This window comes from Leptonychotes weddellii, chromosome 11 (genome assembly GCF_054177405.1).
Source record: "Leptonychotes weddellii isolate Sample4059 chromosome 11, ASM5417740v2, whole genome shotgun sequence".
Lineage (NCBI taxonomy): Eukaryota > Metazoa > Chordata > Mammalia > Carnivora > Phocidae > Leptonychotes > Leptonychotes weddellii.
This window is the reverse complement of record NC_138379.1, coordinates 49,572,597-49,585,174: the sequence shown is the minus strand read 5'-3', so window position 1 is coordinate 49,585,174 and position 12,578 is coordinate 49,572,597. Positions and strand designations below refer to the sequence as shown.

General features: G+C 43.1%; 1 protein-coding gene across 2 annotated transcripts in view; it reads right to left on the bottom strand.

The window, feature by feature from the left end:
- Window positions 1-12,352, bottom strand: part of GVQW3 (GVQW motif containing 3) — a 29,022-nt gene extending 16,670 nt beyond the window's left edge. Inside the window, exons 1-2 of one of the 2 annotated variants that reach the window (XM_031017501.2) lie at window positions 8,966-12,352; window positions 4,337-5,122 (exon numbers count right to left, since the gene is read on the bottom strand). In XM_031017501.2, the coding sequence (XP_030873361.1) occupies window positions 11,044-11,676 (633 nt within the window). In that variant the 5' untranslated portion in view covers window positions 11,677-12,352 and the 3' untranslated portion in view covers window positions 4,337-5,122; window positions 8,966-11,043. Of the gene's footprint in view, window positions 1-4,336; window positions 5,123-8,965 lie in introns of those variants that run through there. The other variant, XM_081798880.1, reaches the window with a different exon arrangement.
- Window positions 12,353-12,578: the final 226 nt, after the last annotated feature.

Below are 12,578 nucleotides of genomic sequence, written 5' to 3'. Positions count from 1 at the left end.
AAAATCTTTAAAAAAAAAAAAAAAGAGCAGCAAGAGGAAACAGTACATATAGAGGAACAAAGATAAGAATTACAACAGAAATAATGTAAGCCAGAAGACACTGGAGCAAAACCTTCAAGGTACAGAAAAAAACTGTCAACTTATAATTTGAAAGTATCTTTCAATAACAGATGTGACAATGGGAACAGAAGAGTCTTTTCAATAAATGGTGCAGGAATAACTAACTGGAGATTAACATGTAAAAGAATGAAGTTGGACACTTATTTCACGCCATATACAAAAACAAACTCAAAATGGATCAAAGACCTAAATATAATAGCTAAAACTATAAAATTCTTGGGAGAAAACATAGGGATAAATCTTCATGATTCTGGATTTGGCAATGGTTTCTTAGCACAAAGCAACCAAAAAAACATATAAATAAATAAACTGGACTTCCTCAAAATTAAAACTCTTCTCTACCAAAGGACACTATCAAGAAAGTGAAAAGACAATCCATAGAATGGCAGAAGATATTTATAAATCATATATCAGATAACGGTCTAGTAACCAGAATATATAAAGAACTCTTTCAACTCAACAACAAAAAGACAACTCAAATAAAAAGCTTATCTAATAGACATTTCTCCAGAGATACACACATGGCCAGAAAGCTCACCAAAATGCTTGACATCATTAGTTATTAGGGAAATGCAAATCAAAACCACAATGAGATTCCACTTCATATTTACTAGGATGGAGATATATAGACATATATCTCTCTACATATATAGGGAAAATAATAATTGTTGACGAAAACATGGGGAAATTGGAACCCTCAGTTCTTACACTGCTGCTGAGAATGTAAAATGGGTGACTGCTATGGACAACAGTCTGGCGGTTCCTCAATAAGTTAAACATAGACTTACCACATAACCAAACATTTCCATTCTACATATGTACCCAGAATTAAAAATAGGTGTTCAAACAAAAATCTGTACATACACACATTCATAGCACCACTATTCATAACAGTCAAAAGGGAGAAACACAAATGTGTATCAGTGGATGAATGGATAAAGAAAATGTGGTATATCAATGCAATAGAATATTCTTCAGCCATAAAAATGTATGAAATACTGATACATGCTACAGCATGGATGAGTCTTGAAAACATTATGCTAAATGAAAGAAGCCAGACACGAAAGGCCACATATTGCATGATTACATTTATATGAAAATTTCAGACTAAGCAAATCCACAGAGACAGGAAGTTGATTAGTGGTTGGTTGCCAGGGGCTTGGGGTAGTGGGTGAATGGGGAGTGTCTGCTTAATGGATACAAGATTTCCTTTTGGAGTGGTGAAAATGTTCTGGAACTAGATAGTGGTAGTGATTGTACAACACTGTGAATATACTAAATGTCACTGAAATGTGCATTTTAAAACGGTTAAAATGGTGAATTTTGTTGTATGAACTTTGCCACAATAAAAAAAAGCAATTCCCATAAAAGTCTATTCTTTTATTCATCTATCAAACATTTATTGAACAATTCCAGACAAGCTTTATTCTGGATGCAGGGAATACAGAGAACATTCAGATGTGGTCTTGGCTTTTGAGGAGGTCATGGGCTGGTAAGGGAGGAAAAACATTCTGCAAACAATTAAGTTCAATTAAGTGTTAATGTTTCTTTGACATAAGAGTGTGTATGTACGCTGGGGGTGGCTGCTTTACCACTGCAGAGAACAGCAATGGTAAGGTTAAGGCTCGAGTGCTAAGTAGGAGTTTGCTGGGTGGATGGCAGCAGCAAGGGAGTCCAGGCAGAGGGCGTGACTTGCGGAAGCTCAAAAAACTGGGGTCCAAAAGCCACCGGTTTTCAATAAACTCTAAACCATACAGCACATGTGCAGCAGTGTGGACAATGGGCTTCAGGACAGTGAGGTGACAGGTGTGTAACCACCTCAATCTGGTCACAGTAGGTGATACTAAGAAATGTTAGGGTAATGACATGGACCTCACTGAATGTGAGGGTCTAAAAGTGTGATGCCACAATTAGGCCACTTGGTGGGTGGTGGACATTGCATGTCCCTAAGGTGGGTCTGCAGAACACTCTGTTCTCAGGGCACATCAAACCAGAATTTACACCCTTCTTCCCCATCGTATGTATTCTATTTTTAATGATTTTTTTTTTTCATTTGAAGCCTACTTCCCTTTTCCTTGGGCTTCCTGTTTTCCTGTTTGAAATATGTGTTACTATGGAAATGTCATGGCACAGTATATAGTGGCATTTACAAGTGAAGTGTAAAGAATTTTCAGAACATCTAGAAACACAAGTCTATGGTTTAGGAATATAAACCCTAATGATGTGATAGCATTTACGCCTTTAGACCCTGTGTCATAAATATAAACACACCCTGAAATTTGAGATAGCATGGAGGAGATAGTTAAGAACTTTATTAGGATTTATGTGCCCAGATTTTAAAAATATATATGAGAAATATTAAAAACATAAAGCCTAACACACTACTTGGGAAGGACATCTGGAAAAAATGAATGACAGAATACCAGCATTTACTTATGAATACACACCTCTGGAAGGACCAGAGGGCCTGGACACCCCAAGGAAACTTGGAAAAACCTCTGTCCTACTTTGATGCTATAAATATGTTCCCTAAAAATTGTATGTAAATCAACTGTTGGTAAATCATATCAAATGTGAGGTTGACTGCTATTTTAAAGACATCTTAACAATGTACACATTAGTAAAGGCAATTATTACCAGTGGAGTAATGGAAGAAAACTCACTTGGCTGAGTGAAATTCAAGGTCCTTCATTATTATCCTGGCTCAGCCACCAGCTAGATGTGTGATTCAAGAAAAGTGACTCAACCTCCCTGGGCCAATTTCCTCATCTAAGCTGAGTTGTAATTCTGAATTTTTACTTATTTGGTTCTTAAGGCAAGGTACAGGGGGACTGGCCCACAGCCCGACATCCAGTTTCCTCTGAGAGGTACAACTTCACACCGAATCCTGGGGATGGTATAGCCAGCAGGCCAGTTAACCATTGTTCTGTGTGTTTTCTCATTCCCACCATCACCCTATGTGTGATCATTCTAACTTTCTGTCCCAAATTCTTTATAAAAGCTTGTTCCTTACAGCTGTCCTCCAGGAAAGATGGACAGTCTAAGGTGGGAGCTCATTCTCAGTGGTCTCTCCACCTCTGGCCCCTTCCCCATGCCACGAGGCTGGGCAGCCTGAGGGAAAGGGCCCAACCCCCTGTGCCTCACGCAGGCCCAGACCTGAAGGAATTCACTAAATGAATGCTCACTGGATGTTCCCGGAGGAAGATGAGACAGAGAAATGGGTCTGGTGAAATACCTGAACCCTAGGGGTGAACTTTTGGCTGCTGTTTTCTAGCATTCCTAAACCTTCCAAAATTTCCATACGGGGCAGTAAGATAAACATACCACAAGCATTAAACCCTCCTTTTCCTGGCTGTCAATGCCCTGGCCTCCCACAAATAATGCAAGCTTTGCCCAGTTCACCAGCATTGGGAATAGGACATGGGCACACATCTTGAACAGAAAGAGCCATTACAGTCTCTGCATCTGTTCTGCTTAAACAGCAATGACACCATGCGTTTGTCTTTGTGGACCTAACACCTGCCATCTAGCCCCAGGCTGAGACCCCTGCCAACTGGCTTCAGAAAAGGCCATCTATCAACAGTGTTTAGGCGCCACCTTGATAAATCTGCCATACAGGAAGGACAAAACACAACTGTAATTTGTCTTCTTAAGCAAAAACAGGTTTAGGCTTTATTAACTGGCAAGAGCCAGAAGGCAATGGGTCAGGCTTTTTGCCGATTATTGCCATTTTGTAGAGTAATTCAACAGCTGTTGGGAAGACTAAAGAAGCAAAGGAAATAGCTATCTATTGAGTCCTTTACTGCATGCCAGGTCTTGTGCTGGGTGCCACTGACGTTATTTAAAGTAAGCCTCATATCTAATAATCACTATCTAACATGCTATATTCTTGCTCTTGCCTGTCTCCTCCACTTAAATGTATGCTCAGGAGGAGGAACACTCTCTTGTCTCATTTATTGCTCTATCTTCAGTGTTTAGAACAGTGTCAGATACACAGAAGCAGTCAATAAATATTTGCTGAACCAGCAAAACGAGGTAAGTGTTACTATTCTCCTTTTACAGATGAGTAAACTGGAGTGCCCCAAGGGTGCAAAGTGGACTGCCCCAAGGCACATGATTTGTTAAGGAGCCAGTACTAACACCTGTTCTTCCTACAGACCAATCAGCTTGACAAATCTATGTACGCCTATAAAAGATGTACATATTCATTTGGAAGTTTGAAATTTTACCAAAGAGGTATATTTGGCATTTTAATGATAAACATTTTGCTAAAGCAACAACAAATGACATATTTTCCCAAGATAACAACCATTTCATCTATGGATAGGCATTATCTACACCATTTCTCACTTTAAAATCCCGTAACATGATTACTCTTCAGACATAAACAAAAAGCACAGCAATTCCGGATTCCATCAAAATAACATTTGCAAACTTTAGTTTTGTAAGTTACAATATTAAGATGACTAATGATATGTTGCAGAATTCTCAGTGTGGGATACCAAATATTCCCATGTACATCCATGTTGCTTGAGTGTTCCAGTATGGGAGGAGGTAGGCTTGGCACATCACAAGCCCCTCCGATCCTAACAAAATTACATGGAAGGCTCAAGGATTCTTCAGAGAATCAGCTGTAATAAAATCCATCTTGAGAATACTCACTTGGTATGAAAGAATGCAAGAATGAGATTAATTTTGCTTGGGAGAGTATTTCCATATTCTTTCCCATTGTCAGAATATACTTGATCCATACGTGCTCTTTTATTTACCTAGGATTACATAACAGGAGCATGCTGCTCACTGCAACTTCTCATATCACTTTGGCTTTCTTTGTAGGGATTCTGGTCCCTTGCCTTCTCCTCTGTGGCAGGCCCTTTTCCCTTCTGTCCCACACTCTTGCTACCAACCCAGTATCACACAGCCTCCATGTCCACCAGCCAGTTAATTGTTCACGGACCAAATGAGCGGTTTGGCCTGTCTCCATTGCCACCTTTTGGTGCTACTGTTTTATTCCGATGATAAAAGTAGTAACATTTTGGAGAAATTTTTAAAAGAGAAGAAACAGAGAAATTAAGAAAACACTTATAACCGAACCACCCAGACTTAGCACACCCGTTCCAGTCATTTAAAAAAACATTTTTGGATTTATATATATTATTTTGTGTACCAGTCTTTTCACTTAACATTATAAGCATTTTGCCATGCTGTTTTAACAGTTCATAAACATTAATTATAATGACTGTATAATAAGTCTATTGTACGGTCACACGGTAATTTATTTAACCAACTTTCTACTGTTGGACTTCTGGATTGTTAAGTATAAATTCTGCCCACATTTTAGACTATTTCTTTAGGACAGAGTCCCAGAAGCGGAATTAGAGGATCAGAAGATATAAACATTTTTAAAGCTCCTGATAGATACTGCCAAATTGCTTTTCGGAAAGCAGTTGCCAGTTTACACTTTCAACATTGCCAGAGTGTTTTTCTACCAATACAGATCTGTCTAAAGGATAGTGAAATTTAAGTGGAACACACGGTCCTCAAGTTATTCATGCAGTTGGAGAGGCTTTATGACCACAGCACAGAGGCCAATGGCAGAGGTCATACCTATTGCCGGGTATGCAAATAACAATGAGTTAGTGTGAGCACATGGAAGAGGAGTTCTACCAAAGTGAAGAGTAATATAATTAGATTTCAGACTGTCAGATGGAAGGCCTGTGTCGGTTTCGTCCACTGCTGCACCCCAGCACACAGGACAGTGCCTAGAACATACAGTCGCTCGAAAGAAATGTATTCAATTAACACAGACTTGTCTTTCAGATGCATTTTTTTTTTCAGCAGCTGTAGGAGTTAGTCACTTCTGGATTCAAGGGAAACTTGACTGGCTGGATTAGAAATACCCTCGTAAACATCTGTCCAATCCTGAGATTCTATTTCAATTTCAGAAAATCAGTTTAACTGAAGGTGACACGATACGGCTCTCTTGAGGGGAAGAACAAGTAAACACATGTGAAAGGGTACACCCTGGGCACCAGCATGCAAAGAAGTGTATGATTCAGGGAGGGTTGTCACCTCCATAGTAGTTATTTCCACAGGTAAAAACGTAAACTCATTCAAGTGCTGCTCGTAGTCATGGAAACTTTGGACCCACCTTCAGTTCATTCTGTTACCCCACTGGCTGCAACTTTGAACTATTTGCAGTATTGCCCAAACTGTTTCTGAGATATTATAAGGGCATGATATAAGTAGTAGTTTGTGTAATATTATTTTTAGTCAATATGGTCGAGATGAACTAGTCACTCATTCAGTTCTAGTTCACTCTCCTGGCACTGTAAAGATTCCCTCCAATAGTCCACAATTTCTGTATTAATAAACTATCAGACACTGCTGGATCAATATGGCATTAACAACGTTATTGATGGAAAAGGATCAATCATCTGTCATCTTACATACACACTTCATATACCTTAGACCAGGGGTAGGCAAACTATGGTCCATGGGCCAAACCTGGCCCACCATCCGTTTTTCTCTGGTGTATAAACTAAGAAGTCTAAGAATGGCTTTTTTACATTTTTAAACAGTTGAACAAAATCAAAATAGTATTTTGTAACATGTGAAAATTATATGAAATTCAAATTCTAGTATCCATAGATAAAAGTTTTATTAGGACACAGCCATGTTCATCTGTTTCTGTATTAGCTCGGTCTGCTTTTGCAATAAAATGCTGAGCAGTTACTACATAGACTGTATGGCCCACAAATCCTAAGACATTTCCCTTATAGAAAAAATTTGTTGACCCCTTCACTAGATCCAAGGGTCCTTGGAGGTATTGAAGTTTCCCACTACAGATTTTTTATTTCTAGATATTAATACTGGGAGAAGGGTGATGCAACTGGGACAGTATTTGCAAGGATCTGAAAAGGCAGACACTAGAGAAGATAAATACATGAAGGTTGCCTTGGATAGTGTAAAGGCCGGTAAAATCTGAGGGGCCTGATCCAACCAAGCAGCAGTTGGAGAACGCAGGGTTGCACATACAGTTCCAGCAGCAAATTGAGCCACATGGGACCCTGGTGAGACCCAATCCCGAGAAGCCTAGTGAGCCTTGCTGACAAGGTGTTCTGCAAATAGCAGGCTGGCTGAGCAGTGTATGTGATGCAGAAACAGAGAGTTCCCCAATAGTAGCCCCCTCCTTTACTAGATGTCCTCAAGTCAGTTGGTACCCAGATTGATCCAGGCATCTCCACTGGCAAATCTGAACTCTAAGAAATGGATCTGAAAGGAAGGCTCTGGAAAGCAGGTCCTAGGTACACATTCTTCCCAAACAACATTTCAATGAGGATTCAGAGCCAGGGGCAGAATTCAGAAGACTGAAGAACTATCCATGTTTTTTGAAATCAAACATTGGTGAATATTTTATTCTCTCTGTTTTTGCTCATTACCGTGGGGCAGGTGGAAATAAGGTAGGGAGGAGTGATGGGTGGAGGAAGAATTAGATAAAATCACTGATGGGATGATCTTCCCCAGAAGGTGTCTATTCTCCTGGACTTCCAGCTGTGGAATATAACATTCCATGTGGATTTTGAACCAGAATGGGATAGAAAGGGAGATCAGTCTGAAAGCCAAAGAGATTCATTAACTGACTGTGTGCTGAGCCTGAGAATTACAGTCAAGGTTTGCAGATGGCCATTTCTCCTCCTGATGTCCTACAGAGAGCCAGGCTTCACCTTCTACCTTTAGGTGGAGCTTACCCTGAGAATGGGATTTGGATGTTGTATTTCTGAAAAACTTTCATGACTCCTGAATACCAGAGATAACCAAATTGCCTCCTTAAGAAACTTTTAACACTGGTTGCCTCTGGGGAGTGGAACCACTGGTGGCTAAGGGTGGGAGGGAGCTTCTTCTTCTTCCCAGTATGTCTCTTAGATAAAACAAAAACAAGAACACATCCGTTCACGTTGTCCCACCCTGCTTCTTGAGGATAGGAAAGCAACTTGGGGCCAATTTCCCTACTCAAGACTATAGGGCTGAAGTGGGGAGCTGGAAAAGGGATCAAAAGTTAGAGAGTTGTAAGTTGAATAGAAAAGCCTCACCAAAAGGGAGGGAGGTATGATCCTGAACCAGAATACAAAGCACCAGTATAACAGCAGAGAAAGAGCAAACTGATAGAGAATAAACAAAGGTGTGTAAGAAAAGCCAAGGACAAGAGCCTGGGGCATGACGATAGGTGGATTCTTGAGACTCAAGAAACCTGTGGGGCAGGTGGAAGTCCAAGATGTAGTTCAGGGTAAATGTTGTGTCAGCGATAAAACAGATTTGGTGGGTGGGCACATAAGGGGTACTGTTTTGAGAACTCTCCTGTCTGGGGATAGTCCTAGATCATGCTCTGGCCTGGGGCTTAGTGATTCTGAGCACATATGGATAGTTTGCTGTGGGATGAGTGTTAGGGCAGAAATTTTACTTCCCCAAATCTGAGCCATCTTAGGGTCTATTATCATTTTTTTTTCTTTTAAGATTTTATTTATTTTTTGGGGAGAGACAGAGAGAAAGTGAGAGAGAGAGAGAGAGAGCCCGAGCTGGGGGGAGGGGCAGAAGGAGAGGGACAAGCAGACTCCCCACTGAGCAGGGAGCCCGATGCGGGGGCTTGATCCCAACTGAGCCACCCAGGTGCCCCGGTCTATTATCATTTCATTGAATATTTTCTGTGAAGCCTTGCAAATGGGCAATTGGTTTAGGTAGAGCCATAGTTCGACCCAACTCGTACTCAGCACATGATCTAAAGTAAAAAATTAAGTCCTTTTCATTACAGCTACTAGTAACAATTTGAATTCACATTCTTGATTACCTGCTTCCGGTTGCTGTGTCCAAACCCTGTCTGGGCCAACAATGCTTCTGGTACCCTATGCTCCAGCATGGTCTTAGTCCAGCATCTTTGGAAGGCTCACTCCAGCCCTGTTCACAGGACAGGAATAAGTCCAGAAATAAGTTCTCTCAGGTTGAAGATAAGGCCTAGAGATACTGTTGTAGAATCCTGGCCCTGGCCAAGGAGCATACAGTTTTCCACGAATTATCACTGAGCCTAGCAAGAATTAATATGAGGTTCAGCCACAAAGTTGCAATAGCCAGCTATGGGGGCTTTGTTCCAGAAGTGCAGTGTCTCTGGAGACAAGTGCTTGTGGGGAACCAGGGCCTCATCTGATGTAGATGTAATGGTCCTGAAACGGAATGTCTACAAAAGTCAAAGTAGGTAGAAGTCTATAAGCTGTTGTTTGGTTTACGAGTTCTTTTGCACAAGATCTTTTATTCGTGGGATAAGGTCTAGGTTTCAGAGCACTTCAAAACTAACAGCTATTAGTAGGGAACTTGTCATTTTTGAAGGGGATAGAGACAGTGAAAGAACAGAACTAAACATAACTGTGTTGAATAGTGTTGGGCTTCTATCAACCAATATGGTTTATTAACTTACTAGTTAAATAATAGGGACTGTTACATGTAAAAATCCTTGGGTAAAACACAGACATTGGCTAATCCTGTGAAATGCTGTTTCTAACCATTCCTCCACTGCACCTCCATCAGGCATTTCTGAGATGTTTCCAGTCTATGTGGTATTACTTGGAATCCACTTGGGAAAAGTTCCATTCCATAAATCCTGGCGGAGAGGCAGAAAGAGATAAAGGAGTCTAAACTTGCAGAACTTTTTTTTTGGGGGGGGGTTGATGGGAAAACTAGATCATCAAATAAGTGAGTTATTATAAACCTATCCACAGATTCGGGGAAAGCAATTTATAAACTAATGGCATAGTTAGGGCAGAGAAGAGGAAGCAAATTATCCCAAATTGTTCATCTTCTGCAACAAACACCATTATCTTCCTCCCGACTTTGCTATTTCAGCCAACAGTGCCATCATTTTCATACCGATGCAGGTTCAAAGCCTCATCCTATTCCACCTGCTTGGGAAGCTTTCTCTAATTTCCTAGCCTCCTGTCTCACCTTTCTTTATGGATCCAGCCAGGAATCATCTCATCTGGATGTCCACCCAGCCAGCCCTTAGTGATCTTGTTTTATACCTTCACACGGTCAATGCCCAGCAGTGTTCTAAAAACTGCAGGTGCTCAAAAACCACCTGACAGGGTTGGCATTAGTTACTAAAAACAGGCCGCTGTATGGGAATCAGCACATAAGCAGCAGACTCCCTCAATTCAAGGTCTAGAGTATCACCTCGTCTTCCTCCTCACACATCGCGGCCTGGGTTTGAGTCCCCTGGCTTATATTTTGTAGGACCAAATCCTCCTCTTCCAGCAGAGGGGATACCCAAATGAGTGGGGGTCCAGAGCACAGGACTCATGAAACAAATCCAGCTCCTCTGTAAAAGACAGGTCTGTGAGAAGGTGAGTATAGGTGGCCAACCCCTGTGTACTGAGGGGTTCCCACTGAGTCATTTGGGCTGGATACGCCCTTTGCAATGCTCACTAGGTCAGCATGCCACTGCCTTCTGTACCATACCTCAGGTCCTGCCTGTGAAGCAGGCTGGAACTGTAGGCCTTCTTTTGGGGTCCTCCCAGAATATGCCTTCATGGGCACAGAAGGACTCCGGGAGGTCCTGTTCCCACCTTTCAGTGGTATGATCCCCTGAGGCAGAATGTTGAGAACACAAGAACAGGACAGCCACAACAAGCTAAGGTTTGGGCAGCAAGGAGATCCAAACTTTAACAAGCAAAAGAAATCAAGAAACAAGTAAGTACCAGAAGTCAACAGGCAAAAAAAAGTTCCTCAAAATTGGAAGATGGCCCAGGAGTCCAGCAAGGGTAACTAGGAGGGTGGTAACGTGGGAAGGAGCGGGTGAAGACTGACAATGGATGAGCAGCAAATGAAGGTGCCTGTGAGGCAGCTTTCTAACTCAGGCTCAGCTACCTCACATTCCTTTCACCACGGGGTGAACCAATCCTGAGCTGCCCTGGAGGGAAGGCTTGTTGATGATGAAGCCTGCAGAAGCTGGCTGGCAGGGTAGTGGTTTTGGGGATGGGATACAGGCAGAGGTATTTCCCCACCAGCTTCACACTGGAGATGAGTCCATGTTTCAGAACTTGTTATCTTTTTCCTTACACACGAGCTATTTTTCCTAGTTTCCTTTGAAAGATCAGACTGAAAGTCAAATCTCCGAGGTTTAGGTTCATCCTTCAAAATACCTGATACAACTTTTGCAGAAACTTTCCTCATATTCAAGTTTTCTTTCAAAATGAGTCTAACGGTTTCTTTATCTAAATTTAACTCTTCGGCCATCATCCTCACAGTCAACCGCCTGTTTGAACAAACCAAGTCCTTGACCTTCTGGATATTTTCATCCGTCCGGTGGGTGACTGGACGACCACTTCGGGCGTCATCTCGAACGTCTTCCCGCCCTTCTTTAAATCTTTTGTGCCAGTCGAAAACTCGGGCCCTTGACATGACTTCATTCCCATAAGCTTCTTTCAAAAGGTGGTGGGTCTCACTTGCAGACTTGTTCAATTTCACGCAAAACTTGATACTAATCCTTTGTTCTAGATAGCGGTCACTCATTCTGGCACTTAAACAGCATAGGAAAGTGAAAAGACCACAACTGTTAAGGGGAAGAGAGTGGAACCAATCTCCATAGGGCTGCAAGTGGAATCATGTCGCTATTAATGATCCTCCAGAAGCCTCACCAGGGAAGAGTAATTGCTTTTCTGAGTTTTCGCCCGACCTTCCGGTCGAGGCTGGGGAAGCCCGTCCCGAGAAGCTAACAGGGCCGAAGAGTAGCTGCAAAACTGGGGAAAATGAAATCTCCTACACGTCTCCGTTCAACTGTGCACGCAGGTCTGCGGAGAGTGTGTAAATCAGTCAGCAAGGTCTTCCCGATTCCGCGGCCCTTCAGAGTCTATGGCGATTTCTGCAATAGAGGCCTAAGTGGTGGCAACGTAAGCAAGCAAGGAGAGATACACCGGTGATATAATGTGCAAGTTCGCCCCAGATCTGCGGAATCTCGCGCACGCCAAACCTACCGAAGGTGCCGGGGACTCCCGGCTCTAGAGTCCCGGGAGACACGCCCGCATGCGCAATGGCCTCTCTTCGCGGGGTAGGTTGTGCGCAGGCGCACTGCGGCAGCTCGCGCCAGGCCTCGCTTACACTTCGCCACGCCCGGGCCGGCGCGCTTCTTTGCGCGTGCCCGCTTGGGGAGAAGTCGGCGGAAAGGAGGGGGCGGGGAAGGAAGGCTGAGGGAAGAGAGGGCACCCCCGGGCGCCAGGGTGCATTGTGGGAAGGAGGCGGCAGCGTCCCGGGCGGGCGGGAGGTGCACCAGCGGCAGCGGCGGCGGCGGCGGTAAATCCTCCCGGCCGCTCACAGCACTGTGGAGCCGCGTCCCCAGCCCGGCCTCGGACCGCGGCGCCCCTCCTGCCCCTCGCGGCTTCTCGCCCGCCGCCCCTCCCCCCGGCGCGCCGGCCTTG